Below are 27,235 nucleotides of genomic sequence, written 5' to 3' on the forward strand. Positions count from 1 at the left end.
ATCAAAACATAGACTTGTTCAATGCTGGACAAAATGTCTCCTAAGATGCCAGATATTTTTTACATTATATATAAATCTGCTCTATCTAGTTTTCCTTACTCTTCTTATTTTTAATAACTTATTGTAGGTCGTTCCTTAATGTACAATATAAAGTTCATGTTATACACATATGTATTTAAAGGAATTTACAGACAAGTTTAAGGTTTGAAAATAAAAAAAACTAGCTAAAAAGAAATGACAAGTGGGAGGTTGAACTAGCTTACAAAGTTAGCTTAGCTTTAGCTTTATGTACTTACTTACTTTGTGTTAACCGTAAATGTCATGTCATCTACATATATATGTATTCAAAGAAATGTGCGGAGATACGTTTGTGGTTTGACTATTAAAGAAACAGAAACAAAGTGAAAAAAATGGCTATAAATAAATAAAAAATGGAAGATTTAACAAGCTAACATGCTAACTTAGCTTTAGCGTTCCTTTATAGACTGAACCCAAATCACATGTGGCTGTTTATCAGTGCTGTTGTGCACCTTTAAATATATATATAAAATATAAAGGTCATGTATATATGTATTCAAATGAATGTGCAGAGATAAGTTTGTGGTTTGACATTTAAACAATCTGCCACAAAGACAACTGTAGATATAAATAAGTACAAAATGGAAGGTTTAACTTGCCATCATAGGTGAGCTTAGCATCGATTCTGATAACATTGTAGTCGCCAACAAAACATTTGCAAAATGAACATTTACAAGAAACAAACGTTTTTGCACTGAATCATTGATTTATTGTCGTTACTATGGCAGTACAGTGAAGCAGACAGTTGCTCATGCTATTGAGTTTACGTGGACATTAGTTTGTGTTTTACATTAGTGACACTACAATCCATTAGATAACAGGTATTGATAAGCACGTGTGTAATGATTTTTTTTTTTTTTTGCCTTATTGGGACATTCAGTCGTGATTCTATACAAAAGTCATTTGAGCTGGTGAGCGACAAAGAAGGCATTTTTATACAGATACGTGTGTCGTCTTGTGTACACGTCTTCCCTCTCTTCACACCTGCATGGCAAACAGTATCAGAGGCAACAGAGCGAGTCAGCTGACGAGTCGGTGTCAACGTTCATCAGTGACTGAAGGTCACCAGGAAGTGCTGAGGACAGCGACACGACCCGCCAGCAAACACGGCTGACTTACAGTAAAGATTCAGTCATATTTCTTAAAAAGTCACATATAAGGCTTCTTTTTTTTTCTTCTTTGTTAAATACAATTAACGCCGTAAACATTTTTCCAGGGTCGAGACGCAGCACCTGCATCTCCATCAGTAATTCATCATAAATTCTTCGACATTAAAGATTGCACATTTGGGTTTTAAGAAAGGCCACTTTGCTGGGCTTGAGAGTTCCAACATGAAACAATTGATCTCCCCAGAATGGCAACATGATATTCCCGACACATTTGGTCAATCTCTAGAGCTGGAATCTCTAAATAAGATGCTAATAAAAGATGAAAACAAAACCAGTAGGGGACAGTCTTCCATTAAGCGATGAGACAACAGCAGATCCGAAATAGCACAAAGGGATACTTGTCGATGCCAGAGAGGATCGGAAAAGCCGATCACAGAACTGTCGTCACAAGGATGAGAGAAGATAAAGACTGTGTCGCATAAACAACAGGAAAGGTATCGCTATGTGCATCAGGAGGTGATCCAGTGGTGGACTCTGTGCAGCATTAGTGTTACAGATTCACATTCTCGAATGAAAATACGTCAGCAGAAGAAGACTCAACTTAATAACAACCTCAATGACATCACACACAGACAGCGGTTACACCGTTTTCACAGTGAAGGGAGGAATATTTTTACACAACTACAAACTTTTACTAGTGAAATTAAACACACGAAAAAAAACATTCAGGAAACACAAAATGATATTGCTTTCGAGGCGAAATGTTAAATATGGTTTCAATTAATGGAAGTACATCAGTGCCATCAGATTATTGAATGATTGAACATTTAAAATATTGAAACTTGGATTTTCTTTTTTTTAACAATTTAATTAAATAATTTGTACATTCAAGTATTTAATTATTATTTTTCATTCATTTTAAATGAATGAAATATATTAATATTTTCATAATGAAGTTTGATATTCCAGTTCCAATTATTAAAAAAATAAATACACTTGTAGCCTTATATATTCAATATAAACTAATGGCACTATTATTCCATCCATCATCTAGCCATCCACATTTGTATATGGAATTCAAAAGGTTACCTATTTTTGAATTTAAGTAAGAACATTTATTATTTTGGAATTAGAATATTAAACTGTGTGTTAACCTTTTTTTTTTCAATTTTTTTATTTAATTATTAAAAGAAATACATTTTAATTTTTTAATATACAAATTATACAATTAAATTATACAACCTTTCAATGCAGGAATTATTGTTAAATCAATCATTTAATGCTTAAAAAAATACTTTTAATATTCTGATGGCAATTAGAGACTTAAATTTAATTTTCCGTGATAAATCCTTAGAAGTTATTGTTTGTGTTATTCTGGGAAGTTCAGTTTGGACTATCAGCTAATAACCGATGAAAAAGAAGGCATTATTTTACAGAAAGAATGTTGTGAGTGAAGATATGAAGATCTTTGAAGGTGCGGAAGATGCACAACAGCACTGATAACCAGCCACATGAGATTTGTGTTCAGTCTCTTCGGCCAAAAACAGTCATTCGGGCATCACAAACCAAGTGGTGGATGACCAACGAGGCCCGGGAGGAAGAAGGCAGTGGTCTTCAGTGTCTGTGTCTTCCAGTGGCAACCCAAGTTTAGACTTTTGATTTAGGAACAGCAGAGGTTGTCGATGACGAGAGTGACGTCGTAACCGTACACGTCCAACAGGGCCAACAGGAAGGCCTGGTCAGCCATGGGGTCCAGCCCCATGGACCTCACGTGCTCGGCCGTCAGCGTGGCATCGGCGCTCATCGCCACCTCCGACAAGGTCTGGAAGATTCGGTTGTTGAGTTCCATGAAGAACCTGGAAGACGAATGACATCACTATGAATTTCAACACAAAGGAGTTGTTGGTAATACCTTCCACGAGGACTTACAGAATAAAAAGATCCTCCTCGTTTGATGTGCAGTTGGCGTCGACCTCCTGAGAATACAGCAAATGTTGCCTGCAGGGATAAAACACTTTGATTATTGGAGCGCAACGTGATGAGGAACTCAAGCTGTCTGTGAAACCTTCAATCAGACGACACATAGAAGCTCATGGTGACCAGTTTAATGTCACAAAAATATTCCTGTTTTAGCCAAAAACATGTTGTCTTTGCTGCTTATTTCCATTTACTAGACTGAGTAAACTGATGATTCTTGATGCCAATAATAATAATAATAATAATGATATTTATGCCAATGTCAATCTAATAGTTACATTCACCATAACATCATTATGAAGACACATACACGTTCTTCAAATTGAACATTTTCTTGCTTGACAAACTTTTTTACACTTTCCTGTTAAGTTTTGTACCTTTTGCTCATCGCTTCCTTCACACTGCGGTTCACCGATGATAACATCTTCACCTCTACTTCTTCTTTTTAACTCAACGCATCGACAACATGCGATATACAAATGGAAACTGTTTATCGGTTCTCAGAATTATAGCCAAAAGTACAAGCTGCAGATCAGCGGTACAACATTGTCTAAATTTGAAGATAGTTTGTGAAAAGGGAACAAATCATAAATCATCCTAAACTGTTGGTATGAACAGTATTTTTAAAATTATTTTAATTACTATTATATACATTTATTCACGTGTACATTGGTGAATAAATAGGTGACAACATCAATAAGCAATAAGTGGCACCAAACCAAAAAGGAAAAATAAGTTAATAATTATCTATCATATTTTTAATATTCATAGTTTGGTTTTAAAACTTCTTTTTTTTTAACCTGGATGTTGTGTATTTTTTTTATAACCTTTATACATTTATAACCTTGTCTTGCCTTATTTATACTAGCTAGATGCTCTTTCGTTGTGTTTGAATTGGTAGATTAGACCTTCTAGTGGCTGCTCAAAATAGAGACACTGTATCATGATACAGTATCTGTACTACACAGCTGACATTGACACAGAATACAATCAAACCAACATTCTTGATTTAGGAATCATGTTAAAAAGTAGTACTTTGAAAAACCTTGAAATCTTAACATTTAGGCCACATGCAATGTAAGCTTTGTAGACTCTTTATCAAGCAACTTCAAACCAATTTCTATTAAACAGTAACACATCTTGTCACTCTAAAGTCAGTTTTCTTGTTAAGATTTGATTGTAAGAGTTGCTTTATAAAGTGAATTAAACTGCTTTTTTGGTGTTAGTTCTGTACAGAGCAGCAGCTGCTAAAAGCCATACAAGTGAATAACATTTCCTTAAAAACCTTGTTATATCTAGATGGAACTATAGAACATCAATAAAACTGACTGATCTGTTACTTGACACGTTTCGTGAAATTTCCCAGAATTCCAAGATTCTAGCGGACCGATATAGCCAAAAAAACAACATGGATCTCTCTTGCAAAACATGATGTACATATTTATAATTTACCTCTGTTCGCTCAGCTTCCTGTATTTCTCTTTATCAGCAGCGTTGAGTCGCAGCAGCGGCTGCAGCTGGCTGCGGTGTGTTTTCACATTCTGATTATTGATGTACACGTCGTACAGGTCCTTCTTCTCCTCAAAGATCCTCTCGGTGGTGCCTTCAAAGACATCCAGACGTGAATGAAGCGTCGCTCTCCCGGTTTAAAATGATCCAATACTCACAGGCCACGTACGACATCTCCGTTTCCAGAGTAGTGATATCAGCAATATTGATGTAGAAGAAGGGTCGTAGTTCAGGAACGGTGCCTCCGATTCCAGGCAGAGAGACGTTGGCCAGACAGCAACAACAATATACTGGAGAGAAAAGGATTTTGATGAATGTGAAAGTAGGTGAGGGTTAAATAAATAATAGAGTCATTTGGCCGTTACCTCTGTAGCAGACCACGCCAACAGGGGGTGGAGAGAAGATGAGGATCCTCTTCCGGAGAAGAGCAAACTTCCACAGCACCATTATCTGCTCACCGAAAAACTGGATGAACTGGGACATGCAGCCAGCCGGGTGAGTGATCTGAAACAAATCAAAGGCATGCTTTGTTTGCTCGTCTGACGAAGATGGAGGCTGGAAATGTCAGTGTTGTCCTGACCTTCATATCCGGATGCATGCAGCGGTTTATGTTAGTGACGCTCCAGGTCGGACAGGAGGTGATAGAACCGTTTCCTGTCGGGGGAAGAACAGCCTTCTTGTCTTCATAGAAGGCCTCCAGTGGAGAATACTGACCCGGACACTGCAACTGATGTCTGTTGAGTAAAGCGTTTCTTTTTTATTTTACGACACGATAGCAGGAACTCATCATGCTTAAAAAATAAGTGAGGATAAGAAAGGATGGATTCAGGATAGATAGATGAATGAAAAGTCTCGTAAATGGACAGATGGATGGAGGGAAGGACGGACATATGATGGATTATAGATTGACAGTTGGATGGTTGTATAAAACAATGATAGTTTGACATATGGACTTTGGGACGAACAGATGAATAGATTAAAGATGGATTGATTGATGGATGGATGGATACGTAATAGATGGATTGTTGTAGGAAGAGGATGGGTGGATGTATGGATAATATATGGACAAATGGATGGATGAATGGACCTTGGGATGGGCGGATAGATAGATTATAGATGGATAGATGGATGCTTGAATGAGAGGATGGGTGGCTTGATGGATGATATATGGACAAATGGATGGATGGATAGACTTTGGGACTGGCGGATGGATAGATTATAGATGGATAGATCTATGGTTGTATGAAAGGATGGGTGGATTAATGGATGATACAAAATACTAATACTAAAATAGCTAGATGGATGAACAAGGGACAGATGGAAGAAGACATAATAGATGGATGGATACCTTAATTAAAGGATGGTTTGATGGATACATGAATGGATAGATGGATGGACGGACAGATGATAGATAGATGGAGAGATGGATGGATACATTCATTGATGGAAGGATGGATGAAAGTCTAGATGGATGGATAATGGATAGATGGGAGGGTGGATGGATAGATTATAGATGGATGGATGAAAGGATGGTTGGATGGACAGATGGATGGATACAAAAATAGATGAATGAACGGATGTATAGAATCTGGAATCTGTAAATAATAAAAAGTGTTGAAAGTGAAACAGAAACGAATAGAAGTGGGTTGAAAAGTAAATTAAGTAACTAGGTTGTGTGTTGAAAAATCAGCTCAGGATTAGACGACAAAGCCACAAAAATAAAACTAATAAAATAAAGTATGTTTCATTTGTGACAAATAAGTCAGATTTAAGTTTGTTTGTCAGAATGAAAGGGTTTTGATGAGATGCGTTTCTTGTCATAAAAGACTTGGGTGATGTTTTTAAAGACGAGACAAAGGTAAGGACAGCAGGAGAGGATGAATAAAGCAAAGACATGTTCCGTCTTAAAGCACAGCGTGTCGCACCTGACTTGATTCTCCAGGAAGTGCATGTAGCGATACAGTAGAGTGTAGGAGGGGGACAGAATTCCCACCGACTTCATCCTGGCTCCTCGCTCCAGCTCACTCTCCACAGGCATGTTGGCAAAACATGCCAGACCGAAGTAACAGCCTTTACGGAAATAACTGCACGAGAGTGAAAGGATCGTGAATAAGGATTGTGTGTTAGTGTGTAGAAGTGCATACATACATGAAGTCGCTGCTGACGCGATGGGATCCACTGGCCATCGACTTGAACTCAACTCCATCTAGATTGATGTCGTGAGGCAGACACCACTCCACCATATTCCCTGTCAAACACACACACACACACACGTTCAAATTAACTTCCCCTCAGTTGCGGTTACACTCATGACTTTCATTCTGACCACTTCCTTAAGTACAGTGACTTCTCAGGTCTAAAAAATAAAGTGTCTGAAACTGAGCCCAAATAACCTCATATGAATTTATATAAATAATTAAATATATATTCTATTCTATTATGCATGATCTATATTATATTAAAAACATTACATCAGTTGTTTGTTTTTTTAAAACATCTAAACATTAAGGGACTGATTTGAATTTGCTAGCAATGATCTGAAATGGAAAAACATTTCCTTTTACAATCAAAATATATATATTTATGAGTGAGTTTTTGGATGTACTGTATAATAAAACTTAATTAACAAACCCTTGTTTGGCGTGCATGGTAAACATGATAATGCATGTTAATTAAAATCAAGATAATTAAAAGGTAGATTGACATTTGTTTATTGAAGTTTAATAATATTAATTATGTAGGAATGATAAACTGTTGTAACCTAGGGTGGTGCCAAGTCTGACAAGTCAAAAGTACATTTCAAAAGGGTTGACTTTCCAGTGTCATTTCAGCACATATTAGAAGGAAAAAAACGGGAAATGAAAAAGCAATAGTTGTATTTTATACTTGAGAATATTTTCGTTTTCACTTTTCCTGACATGCATGTATCATATTTTATTGCTTATTGTTAAACAATACATTTTCATGATTTTAAAAAATCCTCACATAATAATAAGTTCATTTAATAAAAATATATATATTTTATTTTTATTTTTGAAGGACATGAGTCATCAGTAATAAATGATCCACAGCAGAACTGATCAGACACAATGTTCTGTTCCTTCTAATATAAGCTCTCAAATTACTGCATCAAAGCTACTAATAAGATAAAACTGTAACCCTTAAGCTACCGGCTCCTTTGAGCAAAAAAATAAATTCTATCGTTCAGTCACACTCAATCTCAGTCCTAATATTTACACGAGAATGGTATTTGACATTCTAGCTAATGTTGTGAATGTGATGATTGCACCTGTTCTATTTGTCAATAACAATAACAGCTCAATTCAAAAAGCATCCATATTCTGTTTTTTTATATAAAAGGTTGGAGATTTTTTTCAAAGGCCAGTTCGACCTTTTAAATTGGTATGAATTTGTTTGTTATTATACTGAACTTGTTTGATAATACAAATATCACAGCAGGTGACAATTCAAAGTGCAAGAGTGTGACTATAAAAAAAAAAGCATTCAGTGTGTGTGTGTAACTGTTTTTAAGATAACATTTTTTATCACAGCAGGTGACTTTTCAACGTGCAAGAGTGTGACAATAAAAAAAAGCATTCAGTGTGTGTGAAATTGTTTTATGATGACATTGTATATTACTGATCGTCTGTCACACTCAAATATGACCTTTATAGATAAGGTTATGTATTCTATCGTTTTCTTTCTATTAAGTGTTGAAGCCTAAAGTATATACATTTCTCCTCTGGTTCCACTCGAGATCATGTATGAACTTTAAGGAGAACATAAGCCGTTAAAACAATAGTCATGGCAGGCTGTAGAAACTCGGGACGCTCACCTGATCTGGTGTCGAACGTCACTACAAACACAGACACGATCTGGTCCTTCTCCTCCCATTGATCTCTCACTCCGAGGCCCTGGTACGGTACCGAGTTGTTGACTCGCCCTCCCAGACGGTCTCGTATGTGCCCGACCGTCTGGTTCTGGCCCGGGATGGCACTCCTGCCTCCTGCGGCAGCAGCAGCAACAACCACGGACACGTCCCTGACGTCGACGACGGTGTTGTTGTGGATGTTTCCCCGCGAAAGAACCGCATCTCCTGTCGGTAAACGCCCGGCCGGGAGAGAGGTTTTCCCTGCCGGAGCTGCGTCCTCCCGGCGGGGAGGAGGAGGCGCAGGAACCGCCCGGGTCTGTTCGCTCGGTGGAATCTCCTCCCAGTCCAGAAGCGCGGCTTGGTCCGATTGCTCCACCATGACGGTACCAAACCTCAGCTGTGAAAGAGTGCAGAAGAAAAACGAGACAATACTCCGAGATCGAGCGGGTTAGAGACGACGTGGGAACCGGATCATGGTGTCCTGCTGCTGGCCCTGCTTGTTTTCTCGTGTCACATCCAGGGTCCTCCTCCTGCCTCACTGTTGTGATGACGACACGCACTTCCGTCCACGTGTCTTCGTCACCACTCCAGTGACCTCATTCTGACGGGAACGAGCTTTACATAAACGTGAGAAGAATCACACTCCGAATAAGTAGAAACAATTACGATTTTTAAAGGTTAAAAATGTGAGATAGATTTGGCATTATTTATGTGGCCCTTGTGAGGTAAATTATAAAACGGGAAGAATAAAAGAATATTTCATCTCATATTAGAAAATATTACGGCAGCAACTATTATATAAAATAAGTAAAAGTTTGCTTTCTCGTTTTCTTCTTTGCTTTATTATTCCTGCTCTCAACGTTATACATACGGATTGTCTAGTAAAATTGTGTTAAATAAAATATATGTTCCTTGTATCATATTTAAACGTTTTACCTATCCTTATTTGCCAATATTTTTACCACTTAAAAACACAATCTTCACTTTCATTTATATTTAGAATATGAAAATGAAATGATATAGAATGAAATGATCATGTGAGATTTTTTTTTTGATTAATGGTAAGATTAGATAATGTCTCATTTATTTTATTTTATTTTATTTTAATTATTTTATCATATCGCTTTTTATTTCATTCCTCCCCGCGCTGAGCCAGCGCCAGAAGACAGTTCACCACAAACAATTCTATGTTGTGTTTACAACACTGGCAATAAACGTTTGTGATTCTGATATGGTATAGTTATCTTAATTAATAATAATATTGTTGTTTTAAGAGTAATATTTACATTGATTTTGTTATTACAAGGCTTCTATAGTGGTTCTATTATAAAGATGATTTTATTCTATGTTAATCTTTGTATCCTTTTCTTTGTGTTATTTTTCTTTGATCTATGTTCTTTATACTTGGATTTTTGTCATTTGTCTTTTTGTTCATTTTATTGCATTATGTTCTTGTTGTTTTTATGAATCTATTGTCCATGTTGCTGTGAGCTGGAAAACAATTTCCCCAAGGAGATCACCAGAGGGATCAATACATTTTATCCATCTATATATCTATCTACCTGGATTGATACGCCTCTTTCAAAAATTTCTGGCTGTAAAGACTAGTAGAAGACTAATACTTGCCCGCCCTCTGAGCTAGACATGGTTTAGCTCACACACTGTCTAAGGGATTAATACAATTTCTGCTTAGACATTGTCGTCCCTGCTAAGACTGTCCTCTGTTACTGATAAACCGTGGGTAACAAAGGAGGTCAAGGATGTCCTTGACAGGAAGAAGCTGGCTTTCAGGAGCAGAGACAGGGACGCCATGAGGTCAGCACAGCAGGAGGCCTAGTGATGCTTGAGGGTGGTAAAGAACACCTACAGGAGGAGGTTAAAGGAGAAGCTGAAAGGGGAAGAGAGGTGTAAAAAACATTTATTGGACACGAGACCAAGTCCTCTCTGACCGCAGTGGACACGGTGGAGGAGGCAAATGGTCTCAACAACTTTTTAAACAGGTTTGAGCAGGTCACCCTCAATGCTGCCCGCTTCAGGACCTGCCGAACCTTCCCCTGCCTCCTTCAGCTCCACACAACATCTTCCCAGCTTCACCTCACTCCAGGTACGCGATGTACTTTGGAAGATTCGTCCAGAGAAGACAAATACATACCGGTGGCACTGACTTCACAGCTGATTAAAAAACTGGAGCAGCTGGTCCTCAAACGTCTCAAGCAAAAAGTCCAGCGCAAGACCCCTTGCAGTTTGCCTACTGGCCCTAGGTTGGTGTACAAGATGCCATCCTTCATCTCCTGCATCGGACCTACTCCCGGGTAAAGGAATCGGCTCAGTGAGGATCCTGTTCCTGGATTTTTCTAGTGCCTTTAACACCATCCAGCCCACTCTGCTCCAGGACAAACTGTTAGGATGCATGTAGACATGGTCTGGTCTCTTGGATCTCCTGGACTTTCTTATTGATCGACCACAGTATGTCAGGCTGAAGGACATCACGTCTGACACTGTGGTATGCAGTACAGGAGCACCTCAGGGAACGGTACTGGCCCCTCTCCTCTTCATTATTGATCTATGTTCTTCTTCTTCTGATTGTGTCACTTTCTTTTTATTGCGCTTTTTATGAATCCATCGCCTGTGTTGCTGTGAGCTGGAAAAACTATTTCCCAAAGGAGACCCCCAGAGGGATCAATACATTTTTTCTAATTTTATTTTATACAATTATATTTAATAAAAGGCCGAACCCTAACGCAATCAGAAAAATAGTGAAATATCAATATAATAATGTACTTTATTTGCCATTTAGTCAGAATCCTATTCATTTACTTTATTAAGTCACAATATATTTTGTTAATGTAATTTAAAAAAAGTATATCAATAAATAATTAAAAAACGTGTCACTCATTTAATCATAATGAAATGAAATTCACCAAATAATACAAAGGCATTTTAAGATAGATAATGCTGATTTAATAGAGGAACCCTGAAAGTAAGAAAAAAGCATTCAATTCACAACAACACACAGAATATATTGTATTTTATTTTAGGTGAAAAAGGTGGTCAATAGTTAAACTTTGTAACGTTCATGTGAAAGCTGTATAATTTTCGTTGTAAATATTTAGACCACGCGCTTTTAGACAGAAAAATATATATCCTCTGTAGTTTCTTACCGTTTTTTTATGTTTTAAAATATCACAAAAATTAAATGTAAAAAACAATCATATGATACAACTATTGTACACACTTCCGTCATTTGCGACATGTGACCTCACTTGTGACCAATAACAGACGCCGTACTAAACATGTGACATTAATGAAAGTAAAAGCGGCGTCTTATTCAAACGTGGCGGATTCGAAGTCGGACTTTTTTTGTGAGTAATAAGTTTAAATTACTTTAAATTTAACGCGTTTTCAAGAAAGCAAACCCAACCAATATTTGCGGTTCTGCCGCAAAGGGCGTGTTTTAGTGGAACTGTTGTTTAAGTCGTTAGCAGTCTGACAAGCTCAGCACAGGTGTGCTTGATATCCGTTACTTTTTGTTTTTTACTTTTATTCACTTTTCCTTTTCGCAACAAACCTAAAAGGCAACAGTACAATTTCCTAAATAAGTATCCAATCCATCGAAGAATATTTTTATTTGAAGTATTTTATATATTCATTTTTGTAAGGAGATCGAACTGGTAAAAATATAATACAAATATGATAAAGATTAAATACTTGAAAAAGTGATATTTTTCTCGCATGTAAATACTGTTTTAAAAAAAAAAGTGAACCTTAAAGCAGATTTTACCTATCGTGAAAATAATATTTATTGCAAAATATTCACTTAGAACATATTTACTATGAATATAGGAAGAAAAATAAGTTTCAAAATTGGGTTCATAGAGGTTTAGAGATGATGGTGATCACAGTGCTGGATACTTTGCAGGATTCTTTCTTTTGTTTTCTACATGCTGTCAATAATACTCATCCATCTTCTTCCTTTAGGTATTAAGAGCATTTGTTGAAAGGCAACAAAATGCCCTTAATATTAGAAGGAAACCATAAGAAGCGTCACCTTTACAGTTGTCAGGACGAAGAGAGCAGCAGCAGCAGCAGCAGCGACAACTCTGATGACGGCTCTTTTACACTCTGTGGTCCGAACATTTCATTCAGGACGCCCCGGAGTCAACGACAGCGCAGCAGGAGCCATGTCTTATCATCTCCCTTTCTAAGCAACAGTCCAATTCCTTATGCCTCCTGGAACAAACTGAGGCTCTGCGACTCTCCCAGCACACCTAAGGTGAACCGTATTCCTGGACACGTTGTGCCGAATCATACGTCCAACTAACTCTTTCTTCTCTTTAGAGTCTTCTCAACAAGTCGTCTCAGCCCTTCTCCAGCACCAGGTCAACTCGTGAAAAAAGAAAGCTGAAGTTTGGCTCATCTTCGGCGAGTCTCATCCAGGCGCCGTCGGTCAACGTGAACCCTTTCACCCCTGAGACGGTGAACAGGAGCAGCTGGAAGAATGACGACGAGCAGGAATATGGACGCAGGTAAAGCTGTCCAATGTCATCATGTGACCAAGTACGGTGCAAATGGGCAAGATTGATCATAAAACCGCTAATTCGATCACACTTTTTAAACGTATTCATCTATTACTTCCCTGCTTTCAGGGCTTTTGCTTCGTTTAATTAAGTTGCTTCTGGTTATTCATGCATTAACAAACACTGTTTTCATTGTCTTGCGAACAGAAGCCTAATAACTGGAGAGAGATTTATGTTTGTGTTAAATAATTTAAAAAATGACTAATTACTGTAGCTGCATTGTAAATATTAAGATTAATATGAGGTTTTGTAATGACCTTTCTCTTTAAGATCGGTTGTGTAAAAAATTACTACACGATAAATGTCTTCACAGCAAACTGATAAATGCACTTACTTCTGGGATATGGCAAGATTTGGCCTCATTAAATAAATGTTTACTCTGCAGATTTTGTTTATGAGATGCTTTAAGCTAAAGTTTGGAAGAGAAAATGTATAAACACTTAATTGGAAATGGAGATATTTAAAAAAAATGTGTGAAATAAGCCAAGTAAACCCAAAACATAAATTATAAATCGATGAGAAACTTTATGATTAAGTTCAATTGGTCCTGACTAGTTTGTGATTCTGGTTAAGAATGTGTTGGACTTCAGGGTTTTCTAAAAAAAACAACCATTTTTAATCTTGTTCTAGGATGAAGCACAGCCTTACATCATCAGAAGAGGATGATGAAGCTTTCCTCCCACCAAAGGTGAATTGCGTCTCTCATCCTCCATCTTTTCACCAGTCTTTGGCCGCCTCTTTTCTTTTCTATGTCCAAAAGTGGATCCTGCTACGCAGCTTCCGGGAAAACCTTTAAGGGAATCCCTGTTGACGACTTTGAGAGGGGAAGTATTCCCATAGATGGTGTCAAAAACAACAACAACAACAACACAGATTCCCCTCCACATTTAGTTTGATGACGTGTCTTCCTGTTTAAGAAATCCTTTTTTTAGATTTGCTCTGAGGCGTTTCTTTTGTTCATCTGGCAGAGACAAGCTGTCCAAGCCTTGATGCTGTCACGATACGAGAGTGAGTTCCTGGAGCTGGAGTGTATCGGCGTGGGCGAGTTTGGGTCGGTGTACAAGTGTGTCAAGAGGCTGGATGGTTGCTTGTACGCCATCAAACGTTCGCGGCGACCCCTGGCAGGCTCTGCTGATGAGTGAGTCACTCTCTCTGTTCGATCAATATACGCACATTTAAGCATGAACTTGAGCGGAATCACGTCACTGATCGTGTCTTTTAAAATAATTCCTATTATGACTGGTTACTTTTCTGGGACTCCTGTGTTTTGTCTTTTGTGTCTTTGCCTTTTAAAGTATATATTTTAACTGTATATTGTTTTTGATTGTTAAAGCGCTTTGTGACCCTGGTCTAGAAAGGACCTTTATGAATAACCTTGACTTACTTACTTACTTAGGTGTCTTACGAATGGTCCTTTTTTGGCTTTCAAATAATGTTTTATTTAAATTGTTTTAAGGTTTATATTTCACTTAGTAGAAATATTTTAATTTTTTTCATTTACAATTAACATACAAATATTCAACGTGTCTGTTGATTTTAATGTTGAAATTAAATCTCCATAGCAAAAGGAACTATAAAATCATGCAAGATCACAGAAATGACTGAGAACAAGAGGATACAGTTGACTCCAGCAGCTTTTAAAGCTGATGTTTGAACATATTTTGGTTTTGATAACAAATGAAAGTACTACTTACTACTTCGTCAAAAGTCACGTGGCTTGTCAATTCTGCAACACCAGAGTCAAGTACTCGTCAATACTACGAATGTTGCCTTGTTACTACAGTATCGCAATGATCTCAATAGATCATACCTTTGCCCCTGTAACTTGATACATATGGCACCACCAAATTATTGCCCTAATTATCAACCTATTTATTTAATTGAAATTAAATGGTTAAAATGAGCGTAAATAAGATTGGAGCTGAGATTTAAAAGAGTCAAACACAGACTCTCTTCTCACTTTAAACTGCATACGTTTAGGCAGTTGGCCCTGAAAGAGGTGTACGCACATGCTGTCCTCGGCCAGCATCGTCATGTGGTGCGCTACTATTCAGCGTGGGCAGAAGATGACCACATGATCATTCAGAATGAATACTGCAATGGTATGTTTTTTTTAAATTTTTTTTATGGCAATTCTTGATCGTTTGAATTCAATTTGTGTTGTATGTCTTACAAGTGTATTTGGTGTCAGGTGGAAGTCTTAACGATGCAATCATGAAGAATGTCCGCGAGGGGGCGCTGTTTTCGGAAATGGAACTGAAAAATATCCTCCTCCAAGTGTCTCTTGGCCTCAAATACATCCACAGCGTGGGTCTTGTCCACCTGGACATCAAACCAAGTACGTTTCCAGATTTTAATAAACTCAGATTATTCCTTATTAGATCCTAATCCTCCCTCACCATGTTTAGGCAATATATTTATTTGCCAGAGGCCCAAAATAAGTGCAGCAAATGAAGGGGAGAGTGAGGAGGAGGAGGAGGAGGAAGAGGAGGAGAATGATGGAAGCAGTGCAGCTGGAGTTGTGTTTAAAATTGGTGCGGTTGCAGATAATTTTCCCCAGAACTCATTTGAAATTAGTTAAAGTTTTTATTTCCCGACAGGGGATTTAGGCCGAGTGACCTCAACCAACAGTCCTCAGGTGGAGGAAGGAGACAGTCGGTACCTGGCCGCCGAGGTCCTACGAGAGGTAGGGTGTTAATAATAGCTTGTATTTGTTCCCCACAAGTCGGATGGTCAGTGTTTCTTGCTGCTCGCCAGGATTACGCTCACCTCTCCATGGCAGACATCTTCTCTCTGGGTCTGACGGTTCTGCGGGCCGCTGGTGCTGCGCCACTGCATCGGAATGGAGAGGAATGGCACCGACTCAGAGATGGAAACCTGCCCAACCTACCTCAAGAGCTGTCGCCCCCTTTCAAAGAGCTTCTTCAGGTTTTTTCATTTGAGCAGAATGCCCTGTGATTGTGTTTTTATTTGTTTCTATCTTCTATGGTGGTGAAGGTAATGCTGGATCCAGACCCGAGCAAGCGTCCCTCAGCCAAGGAGCTCTGTAAACACAGTGTGTTGAGGCAGGAAAGGACTGGACGACTGGCTGCTCAGCTGCGCAAGGAGCTCAATGTGGAGAAGTTCCGCACAGCCATGCTGGAAAAGTAGGTCCAGTAATGTTCTTGGGAAAAGTTCATTTTCTTAGTTTGATTATCTGTTTCTTGTGATATAAAAGATCAGTGTTATAAGAATATTGCATGGTTCAATTTAACATCTGTATTAAAATATAGTTTAAATTACAGATGTTGAATTCAATCATTTGTATATTTGGTTCTTGATCAAATTTAAAAGGCTATTAATTGAAAAATATTGAATTTAGAAAAATACAATTTTAAACGGTCAAACTGTATGTAAAAGGCATGTATTCACTTTGAGAATATTTACATTTTTTCATCCTATTATCATCATTAAAGAAAAAAAATCAATCTTTCAATATACAAAATATTCAATTAAATGATTCAATAAAACAAATTTTACCTGTCAATATAGAAAATATCAAATCTGATTATTAAATAAAACAATTTAATGCTTTAAAAAAAGATTCAAAAATCAATTAAAAAAATGTTTTAACGTTAACTTCAACTAATCTATATCCTAATTGCACTTATGTACTTCTATATCCAGTGTGTATATATATATGATGGAAAATTAAAAATCTATTATTTTTAACATGAAAGAATAAAGTAATTATATTTACCCTTAAAAAAATAATAATTTCAAAATGCTAGGTGACACTTTCAAAAAGGATTAAAATCCATATTTCTTTTTGTATCCATTTTTTTTAGGGAGCTTCTGGAGGCTCGCCAGGCTGCACTCTCCCCCAGACTGGCTCATCTATCCCAGCTGACCAACTCTGCCAATGTTGCTTCTCCTCCTAAATCAGGCCGGAGACTCGTGGGTCGGAAAACTGCCAGATCCATGAGTTTTGGTTGCCCGGGATATGGAGTCTGACGGAGCCTTTTTATCTTATTTTTCCACATGTAGCTAGCATGCTTTTTGGACTTTTGGGAAGTTTTTTTTGTTTGTTTTTTCAATGATCTTTTAATTGTATGACACTGTATATATTTTTTTAAAATGTGAATAAAACATTTTAAATCTTATCACACTCTTTTGTATTTCTATAGTTCTTTAAGCAAGTCTCCTTTCTTAACTTGTTATTGTGGTCTAACCAAGAACCACAACAGGGACTTTCCACAGGATGGTTGCGTTTGTTATCTTCGGCACAAAACACCTCATGGTTTAAACTTTAAAGGGACTTAAACTTCCACTACTAAACACAATTTCACTCACCAGTGTAAATACAATCAAAACTTTCATGAGGCCAATTATTATTGAATAAGTCTATTAGCTCAAAATTGTAGTACAGATAGACTTTTTTTTTTTTAATTGTTTGTGATCTTCCTCAGTCTAAACAATGGTTGCACTTTATCTGTCACGCTATTAAGCCAATAATTATTAGAAAATGAAAAATGACTACTTTGAATTATTTCATTGGATTTATCATTTCCTAGGTGCGATCATAACGTCAGTGAGGAGGTCTCACTCTCACGTCAGTGAAGAGGTCTCACTCTCACGTCAGTCACGCACCCGAGCAGTCTGTGAAGCAGCGTCTCCGATGCCGCAGTTTTAAACTGCTCCCGGCGTTGACTTCATTCACCACCACCGCCGCACTGTGAGTTCACTCGATACCGATCACATTTTAAAGGTTTCGACACTTGTCGTGTGTTTTTGTCAAAACCTTCCGCTATATTTACGTCTTCAAAGCTGCGTCTGACATCACTTAGCCTAGCATGCTAGCTAGCTGTTGCCATCAAAAGTGATGTGCGCCGGTTTTGTCGAGGTTAAAATGCGCTTTTGATTCATTTATTTTAAATGTTCGGGGTTTGATAACAACCGTAACAATCGTTAAAAGTCAATTTTGAAACTTTTTCGGTTTAACTTTTTATTTTGCTAATAAAACAATCCGTCAACAGTAGGTGACACTTGACGAGAAGTTGTTTACAACTCATGAAAGATGTGAAAATAATATCACTTGTTGTTGTTGTTCTTTTGCCTTTGGATCTAAACAGCATATGATGCCCAAATCTGTGTCCAATGAGACGGTCCAGTGCCAGTGTGGTTCTGACCCGTTGGTCTCCAAACTCAACAGTGACAGACAGGGTTATTTATTAAAAAAAAAAAGAAAAATACATTGCGATATCTTAGTGTAGGGTTGTCAAACTTAATCCTGATTTCTTGTCCAATATAAGTTCATAATAAAATATAATATTGAATCATTAGTTGAAACAAAATACAATATGGACACAGAAGTAGCAAGTTTTGGACTAACTTTTTCTTTCTGGCATTTAGAGCTCGTATTGATTAAGGTATAAAGGAGATTTTAAATTAGTTTTTTGAAGTTTTATTGACGAGTGCTATATTTTCTGACTGATTTGGCCTTTTTTCTGTGCTTGTGTGTTGAATACTCCCGGCTACCGTTGAGGAAACTATACTTATTACGCCATCAAATGATGTAAATGGAAACAATAGATTTGATTAAAGCAACATAAAAAATCCCTTTCATGATCCTGTCGACGGCTCTCTCTAACAAAATACGCTACTATTATCAACAAGACAAACAAAACCAAACTAAGTTTCATCAACTGTTTTCTCTCAACAGTTGGAACCGATGGATCATGAACTGCATGTGATTGACGGGCAGAACCTTCCCCTGGTTCTCCTCGCGTTCCTCCGAGCAGAATGCCAGGACGGAGAGTATAACGCAGAAGTGAAAGCACTGGAAAGCAATCTGAGCCCAGGTTGTAATGGACTGATCAACTGTGATGCTGGAGGGGACATTGAATGTGACGGACACATGTCTCTTGGCTCCATTACTCTGGATTTTGACGATATTCAACCTGAAATCAACCTGAACGGCATCGGTGAGTGTTTTACTCATATTTCTATTTCACTCGGTCTAATTGTTATTGATTCCAATGTATTCTATTGTATATTAAATAGGGTTTGCTTCAGATTTACCTGATAACTAAAAAACATCTGCATCCCACCATAATCATTTCGTGTATCGCCTGCATCTGCAATTTACTGTTTTTTTTCCCTTAACAATAAAACCATTAAAAAAAAAACAGTGGTGGGAATTTTATGGAAGTATAAAAGTAGCATAAAAATTATTAATTTTAACGTTTCAAATGTTTCAAGAATTGGATCCTTTTTTTCCAAGTTTAATTTAATAATTTCTATATTGAGAGTTTGAATATTTTGTAATATTTGGAGAAACATTTGATTGTCAGTAGTGGAGTTGAAACTAGATATTTGATTGTCTTCTGTTAGTTCTGGAGTTGAAACTAGATATTTGATTGTCTTCTGTCAGTAGTGGAGTTGAAACTAGATATTTGATTGTCTTCTGTTAGTTCTGGAGTTAAAACTAGATATTTGATTGTCTTCTGTCAGTAGTGGAGTTGAAACTAGATATTTGATTGTCTTCTGTTAGTAGTGGAGTTGAAACTAGATATTTGATTGTCTTCTGTTAGTAGTGGAGTTGAAACTAGATATTTGATTGTCTTCTGTCAGTAGTGGAGTTGAAACTAGATATTTGATTGTCTTCTGTCAGTAGTGGAGTTGAAACTAGATATTTGATTGTCTTCTGTTAGTAGTGGAGTTGAAACTAGATATTTGATTGTCTTCTGTTAGTTCTGGAGTTGAAACTAGATATTTGATTGTCTTCTGTCAGTAGTGGAGTTGAAACTAGATATTTGATTGTCTTCTGTCAGTAGTGGAGTTGAAACTAGATATTTGATTGTCTTCTGTCAGTAGTGGAGTTGAAACTAGATGTTTGATTGTCTTCTGTCAGTAGTGGAGTTGAAACTAGATATTTGATTGTCTTCTGTCAGTAGTGGAGTTGAAACTAGATATTTGATTGTCTTCTGTCAGTAGTGGAGTTGAAACTAGATGTTTGATTGTCTTCTGTCAGTAGTGGAGTTGAAACTAGATATTTGATTGTCTTCTGTCAGTAGTGGAGTTGAAACTAGATATTTGATTGTCTTCTGTTAGTAGTGGAGTTGAAACTAGATATTTGATTGTCTTCTGTCAGTAGTGGAGTTGAAACTAGATGTTTGATTGTCTTCTGTCAGTAGTGGAGTTGAAACTAGATATTTGATTGTCTTCTGTCAGTAGTGGAGTTGAAACTAGATATTTGATTGTCTTCTGTTAGTAGTGGAGTTGAAACTAGATGTTTGATTGTCTTCTGTCAGTAGTGGAGTTGAAACTAGATATTTGATTGTCTTCTGTTAGTAGTGGAGTTGAAACTAGATATTTGATTGTCTTCTGTCAGTAGTGGAGTTGAAACTAGATATTTGATTGTCTTCTGTCAGTAGTGGAGTTGAAACTAGATGTTTGATTGTCTTCTGTCAGTTGTGGAGTTGAAACTAGATATTTGATTGTCTTCTGTCAGTAGTGGAGTTGAAACTAGATATTTGATTGTCTTCTGTCAGTAGTGGAGTTGAAACTAGATATTTGATTGTCTTCTGTTAGTTCTGGAGTTGTGACAAAACGCAGGGATGATCAATATATAAATGTATAGATGATATAATTCGAAAAGAGGGTCTTGGAAGTTCAACAGTTCAACATCAGGAATGTCGGGAACAAAGGCTCAGCTGGTTCTGAAACAAATATTAAATATCAAACTAACTTAACCGTTAATCCTGTGCGTTCAAATCACCTTTTTTCATCATGTATTGCTGACCTAACAAAGCACAGTATGAATTATGTTCATGTCTAATAGTGACAAACATTATTTTAGTGCATTCTTCAATTTAATCCTGAAGATTTCTCGGTGTTCATGTTTTTACACACAATTGTGTTCTACTCACGCTTTGTGAATGAGACCCATAGAGTTTGATATTCTAATTCCAATAATTCAAAATTATATTTTTGAAATTCAATATTTTAACTTTGACATTATTTAAAAATGTTTGGTCAACAGATAATACCATAAGAGAACCGCGCTCACATGTCACATGATTGGCTGATCAAGTAGCTCCTAAATCCATCCTTTTTAATACATACATGATTTAATTCAATAATTAAAGAAAAAAATAAAATATATATATATATATATATATATATATATATATATATATATATTTGAATGTATTAAAAAACATTTAAAAAAATTCAGCAAACGACTTCTACAGCAGCTATTGAGTCCATCAATAATTGTGTGAATGCTTCCCAGCATTCACACAATTGAGTTCCTGTTTCTCTTTATTGTGTGAATGCTGGGAAGCACAAAAATTTCATCCGATTTGAACCGTTCAAACTTTTATCAATTCAGCTCGTTCCAGTCTTTCAGGCTATGTTCTACCTCTCTTTTATCTCTTCCCCTCTTTCTTTTATTCCACTTTTTCTACCCTTTTTTTCTCCATTCATTTCAATGGGGAAACTCTTCAACTCACGTTTCGACTCCTTCCACTTCAATCTGTGATACTTTCCAGTTCTAATTCCACTACTACTGCCTTATACTTATACTTTTAGTTATACTTATACTCATAATTATATTTATACTAATAGTTTTACTTATACTTCTCTTGTACTTGTACTCCTCCACTTTTTGACTCTTCCACTCTTTTCACTCCTTCACTCTTCCACTCCTTCACTACTCAATAGTTAAACTTGTAGTTATACTTATAATTATAGGAAAACTTATACTTATAGTTATAGTTAAACTTATAGTTATACTTATAATTATAGGAAAACTTATAGTAATAGTTATAATTATAGTTAAACTTAAAGTTATACTTATATTTATACTCATAATTATAGTAAAACATATACTTATAGTTATAGTTAAATTTATAGTTATACTTATAATTATAGTAGAAATTATAGTAATAGTTATAATTATAGTTAAACTTATAGTTATACTTATATTTATACTTGTAATTATAGTAAAACTTATACTTATAATTATAGTTAAACTTATAGTAATAGTTATAATTATAGTTAAACTTATACTTATAGTTATACTTATACTTATACTTATACTAATAATTATACTCTCCTTCACTCCTCCACTCCTTCACTCCTCCAATACTCTACTCATTAAATCCTCTACTCCTTCACTCCTCCACTACTCTACTCCTTCACTACTCTACCTATTAAATACTCTACTCCTTCACTCCTCCACTTCTTCAATCCTCTACTCCTTCACTCGTAGTAGAACTACACGTACGAGTACTACTACAAATACTATAACTACTACGAGTACTACAAATACTAGTACTACTAAGAATACTAGTACTACTACACGTACTAGTACTACTACAAGTACTACAAATACTAGTACTACTACGAGTACCACAAATACAATTACTACTACGATTAATACTAGTACTACTACGAGTACTTATACACGTACTAGTACTACTACGAGTACTACACGTACTAGTACTACTATGAGTAGTACAAATAGTAGTACTTCTACGAATACTAGTAGTACTTCTACGAGTACTACGAATACTAGTACTACTTCGATGAGTACTAGTACTTCTTTGAGTACTAGTACTATGAGTTATAGTACTACGAATACTAATAGTACCACAAGTACTAATAGTACTACGAGTAGTACTACGAGTACTCATACTACTACGAGTACCTGTAGTACTAGTACTGAGAGTAATTCATAATAATAATAATTTTATTTAAAGTGTGTTATCACAACAAAGTTATCTGAAGACACTTTACAGTTGAAGTAATACTATAGTGGAGTAGAAACAGATCAATAATAAAGTACAGTGTGGCTGGAGCAGGAAAAAGTTCCTTTTAGAAGAACCTGGAGCAGAAGTAGACAGTTGATGAATGAAAACAAGAGCGTCCAGGTTTACTTGTTGAACAAAGACCAAGATGACACCATTGATCAGGTGAAAGCAATCGTGGATAAATGAACACATGACTTCCTCAACCAGACCCTGCGATGGATCACAGATTCACTGATGCACTGAGACAACAATGTTTTTAGAACCTATGAAGAACTCAAAGACAAAATGAAAACATCAGGAACCATTGCTTAATACTGTAAAGGTATATCAAAAAATAAATGTCATTTGTTTCATGGCTTGATGGTCTAGTGGTATGAACCTCACTCTTGATGACTGAGGTCCTGGGTTCAAACCCCGGAGGTGACATGAAATTTGAGTTTTTCTCTTTGTGTAGATATAGTTGGTGTGTAGTCTGTGGAAAAGTTCTCTTTTATCTCTTCCATTATTTATTTTATTCCTCTTTTTCTACCCTTTTCCCCCCGTTCATTTCAATGGGGAAACTCTTCAACTCAACTTTCAACTCCTTCCACTGTAACCTACTACTTCTACTACTAATTCCACTACTACTTCCACTACTACTACTTCCACTACTACTACTTCAACTACTACTACTTCAACTACTACTTCCACTACTACTAATCCAACTACTTCTTCCACTACCAGTTCCACTTCTACTGATTCCACTACTACTACTTCAACTACTACTTCCACTACTAATTCCACTACTACTAATCCAACTACTTCTTCCACTACCAGTTCCACTTCTACTGATTCCACTACTACTACTTCAACTACTAATTCCACTGCTAATTCCACTACTACTAATCCAACTACTTCTTCCACTACTAGTTCCACTTCTACTGATTCCACTACTACTACTTCAACTACTACTTCCACTACTAATTCCACTACTACTAATCCAACTACTTCTTCCACTACCAGTTCCACTTCTACTGATTCCACTACTACTACTTCAACTACTAATTCCACTACTACTACTTCAACTACTACTACTTCAACTACTACTTCCACTACTACTAATCCAACTACTTCTTCCACTACCAGTTCCACTTCTACTGATTCCACTACTACTACTTCAACTACTACTTCCACTACTAATTCCACTACTACTAATCCAACTACTTCTTCCACTACCAGTTCCACTTCTACTGATTCCACTACTACTACTTCAACTACTAATTCCACTGCTAATTCCACTACTACTAATCCAACTACTTCTTCCACTACTAGTTCCACTTCTACTGATTCCACTACTACTACTTCAACTACTAATTCCACTGCTAATTCCACTACTACTAATCCAACTACTTCTTCCACTACTAGTTCCACTTCTACTGATTCCACTACTACTACTTCAACTACTACTTCCACTACTAATTCCACTACTACTAATCCAACTACTTCTTCCACTACCAGTTCCACTTCTACTGATTCCACTACTACTACTTCAACTACTACTTCCACTGCTAATTCCACTACTACTAATCCAACTACTTCTTCCACTACTAGTTCCACTTCTACTGATTCCACTACTACTACTTCTACTACTACTTCCACTACTACTACTTCAACTACTACTACTTCAACTACTACTTCCACTACTACTAATCCAACTACTTCTTCCACTACCAGTTCCACTTCTACTGATTCCTCTACTACTACTTCAACTACTACTTCCACTACTAATTCCACTACTACTAATCCAACTACTTCTTCCACTACTAGTTCCACTTCTACTGATTCCACTACTACTACTTCAACTACTACTTCCACTGCTAATTCCACTACTACTAATCCAACTACTTCTTCCACTACCAGTTCCATTTCTACTGATTCCACTACTACTACTTCAACTACTACTTCCACTACTAATTCCACTACTACTAATCCAACTACTTCTTCCACTACCAGTTCCACTTCTACTGATTCCACTACTACTACTTCAACTACTACTTCCACTACTAATTCCACTACTACTAATCCAACTACTTCTTCCACTACCAGTTCCACTTCTACTGATTCCACTACTACTACTTCAACTACTACTTCCACTACTAATTCCACTACTACTAATCCAACTACTTCTTCCACTACCAGTTCCACTTCTACTGATTCCACTACTACTACTTCAACTACTACTTCCACTACTAATTCCACTACTACTAATCCAACTACTTCTTCCACTACCAGTTCCACTTCTACTGATTCCACTACTACTACTTCCGGTACTACCAATTGCATTTTCGTCCGGAGATGCACTCTTTTCTAGTTCAGTTAATGTTATGTTTGATAAAATCTGTTTTTATACTTCATTTTTACAACATTTGGCATGTCTTAGTAAGTAGGAATTAAAAAGATTCACCATTTATTTTTTCTTTTGTTGCAAAAAAAAACAATTTCTTTACAGACAACGTTTGTTTCATTATACTTGTTATAATTTAACTGTCATGTTGTGTGACAGTCAGTCCGTGAAAGTTTTTTTTATCATCCATCTTGTAGTCAACGATGCACGAGCAGCCGTTGTCCAGCAGGTGGCGGCAGATCTGAGAGTTATTGCCGCCCGGTTCGAGCACAACATGGTGGCTCGGGCAACTCAAAATCTACAGAGGGGAATCCATTCTTCACCTAAGAAGGTACGAAAGGTTGTCGACTCGCTCGACACACGTGATCTTTGTGAGAACACCCGTGTCTAAAAACACTGTTGATTGACAGCGATGGACGGAGCACCTGAGCCGGGAGGTGGAGAGTGCCCTCCAGCAGGGAGTGTGTCTGCAGGACCTCCCCCGGGAGCGAGTCATCATGGCTTTCGGCCTCACCGTGGTGAGAGGCGTGTGCGAGCAAACCCCGCACATGCTCCGGAGCATGTTCGAAGTGGCACTGCAGTTCATGCGGAACTCAGGGAGGAGATGATCTCCATCAGAACCATTAGATTAGATGAACTTTATTGATCCCTCCGGAGGATCTCCTTCAGGAAATTGTTTCAATCTTGACGGCTGTATTAACTTGAACCTCTCGTCAGTGTTAATATCATTCCATTAACTAACTTGTGTCTTTTGATACTTTTCGTTTGTTTGCTATCCTTGTACTGTCTAAAAAAATAATAAAAAACATGAGTTGAAACCTAAGTCTCAGTTCTATCATTACTTTTATTAAGTTTCTGCACATTCGATCACACATGCGCACTAACTATTATTATTATTATTATTATTATTATTATTATAACTAGATCACACATGCGCACAACTATTATTATTATTATTATTATTATTATTATAACTAGATCACACATACGCACAACTATTATTATTATTATTATTATTATAACTAGATCACACATGCGCACAACTATTATTATTATTATTATAACTAGATCACACATGCGCACAACTATTATTATTATTATTATTATTATTATAACTAGATCACACATACGCACAACTATTATTATTATTATTATTATTATTATAACTAGATCACACATGCGCACAACTATTATTATTATTATTATAACTAGATCACACATGCGCACAACTATTATTATTATTATTATTATTATTATAACTAGATCACACATGCGCACAACTATTATTATTATTATTATTATTATTATTATAACTAGATCACACATGCGCACAACTATTATTATTATTATTATTATTATTATTATAACTAGATCACACATACGCACAACTATTATTATTATTATTATTATTATTATAACTAGATCACACATGCGCACAACTATTATTATTATTATTATAACTAGATCACACATGCGCACAACTATTATTATTATTATTATTATTATTATAACTAGATCACACATGCGCACAACTATTATTATTATTATTATTATTATTATTATAACTAGATCACACATGCGCACAACTATTATTATTATTATTATTATTATTATAACTAGATCACACATGCGCACAACTATTATTATTATTATTATTATTATTATAACTAGATCACACATGCGCACAACTATTATTATTATTATTATTATTATTATAACTAGATCACACATGCGCACAACTATTATTATTATTATTATTATTATTATAACTAGATCACACATGCGCACAACTATTATTATTATTATTATTATTATTATAACTAGATCACACATGCGCACAACTATTATTATTATTATTATTATTATTAAAACTAGATCACACATGCGCACAACTATTATTATTATTATTATTATTATTAAAACTAGATCACACA

General features: G+C 36.3%; 3 protein-coding genes across 5 annotated transcripts; 2 read left to right on the plus strand and 1 right to left on the minus strand.

Moving 5' to 3' along the window:
- Nucleotides 1–764: 764 nt before the first annotated feature.
- Nucleotides 765–9,081, minus strand: dennd11 (DENN domain containing 11). Its single transcript, XM_087797515.1, has 9 exons — nt 8,509–9,081; nt 6,822–6,921; nt 6,599–6,757; nt 5,254–5,407; nt 5,039–5,177; nt 4,832–4,963; nt 4,617–4,767; nt 3,117–3,185; nt 765–3,043 (listed from the first exon to the last, which is right to left on the minus strand). Exons 1-9 carry the CDS (start codon nt 8,921–8,923, stop codon nt 2,848–2,850), a joined length of 1,515 nt encoding a protein of 504 aa, XP_087653641.1. The 5' UTR covers nt 8,924–9,081; the 3' UTR covers nt 765–2,847.
- Nucleotides 9,082–11,019: 1,938 nt separating this feature from the next.
- wee2 (WEE2 oocyte meiosis inhibiting kinase) lies at nt 11,020–17,544 on the plus strand. 3 transcript variants are annotated; one of them, XM_087797130.1, is made up of 12 exons: nt 11,020–11,077; nt 12,523–12,817; nt 12,883–13,070; nt 13,752–13,809; nt 14,090–14,259; nt 15,102–15,223; nt 15,313–15,459; nt 15,530–15,655; nt 15,722–15,807; nt 15,879–16,049; nt 16,119–16,267; nt 16,949–17,544. In XM_087797130.1, exons 2-12 carry the CDS (start codon nt 12,554–12,556, stop codon nt 17,112–17,114), a joined length of 1,647 nt encoding a protein of 548 aa, XP_087653256.1. In that variant the 5' UTR covers nt 11,020–11,077; nt 12,523–12,553; the 3' UTR covers nt 17,115–17,544. The 3 variants fall into 3 exon arrangements, with proteins under 3 accessions (XP_087653256.1, XP_087653255.1, XP_087653257.1); XM_087797129.1 differs by lacking the exon at nt 11,020–11,077 and adding an exon at nt 11,862–11,906; XM_087797131.1 differs by lacking the exon at nt 11,020–11,077 and having other exon boundaries at nt 12,481–12,817.
- Nucleotides 17,545–17,717: 173 nt separating this feature from the next.
- bida (BH3 interacting domain death agonist) lies at nt 17,718–26,119 on the plus strand. The gene is made up of 4 exons (XM_087797715.1): nt 17,718–17,835; nt 18,823–19,084; nt 25,499–25,632; nt 25,712–26,119. Exons 2-4 carry the CDS (start codon nt 18,832–18,834, stop codon nt 25,907–25,909), a joined length of 585 nt encoding a protein of 194 aa, XP_087653841.1. The 5' UTR covers nt 17,718–17,835; nt 18,823–18,831; the 3' UTR covers nt 25,910–26,119.
- The last annotated feature ends 1,116 nt before the right edge of the window (nt 26,120–27,235 follow it).

Source organism: Callionymus lyra, chromosome 8, assembly GCF_982586985.1.
Source record: "Callionymus lyra chromosome 8, fCalLyr1.hap1.1, whole genome shotgun sequence".
NCBI classification, from domain to species: domain Eukaryota; kingdom Metazoa; phylum Chordata; class Actinopteri; order Syngnathiformes; family Callionymidae; genus Callionymus; species Callionymus lyra.

What these genes read in the sequence shown, in the direction of transcription:
- bida (XM_087797715.1), top strand. Translation starts at nt 18,832, where the DNA reads ATGGATCATGAACTGCATGTGATTGACGGGCAGAACCTTCCCCTGGTT. An exon ending in AATCAACCTGAACGGCATCG is followed by an intron (nt 19,085 to 25,498) that starts GTGAGTGTTTTA and finishes TCCATCTTGTAG; the next exon opens with TCAACGATGCACGAGCAGCC. An exon ending in TCCATTCTTCACCTAAGAAG is followed by an intron (nt 25,633 to 25,711) that starts GTACGAAAGGTT and finishes GTTGATTGACAG; the next exon opens with CGATGGACGGAGCACCTGAG.
- wee2 (XM_087797130.1), top strand. Translation starts at nt 12,554, where the DNA reads ATGCCCTTAATATTAGAAGGAAACCATAAGAAGCGTCACCTTTACAGT. An exon ending in TCAGAATGAATACTGCAATG is followed by an intron (nt 15,224 to 15,312) that starts GTATGTTTTTTT and finishes ATTTGGTGTCAG; the next exon opens with GTGGAAGTCTTAACGATGCA. An exon ending in CTTTCAAAGAGCTTCTTCAG is followed by an intron (nt 16,050 to 16,118) that starts GTTTTTTCATTT and finishes ATGGTGGTGAAG; the next exon opens with GTAATGCTGGATCCAGACCC.
- dennd11 (XM_087797515.1), bottom strand. Translation starts at nt 8,923, where the DNA reads ATGGTGGAGCAATCGGACCAAGCCGCGCTTCTGGACTGGGAGGAGATT. An exon ending in TTCCTGGAGAATCAAGTCAG is followed by an intron (nt 5,408 to 6,598) that starts GTGCGACACGCT and finishes TTTACTCAACAG; the next exon opens with ACATCAGTTGCAGTGTCCGG. An exon ending in AGGAAGCTGAGCGAACAGAG is followed by an intron (nt 3,186 to 4,616) that starts GTAAATTATAAA and finishes TTATCCCTGCAG; the next exon opens with GCAACATTTGCTGTATTCTC.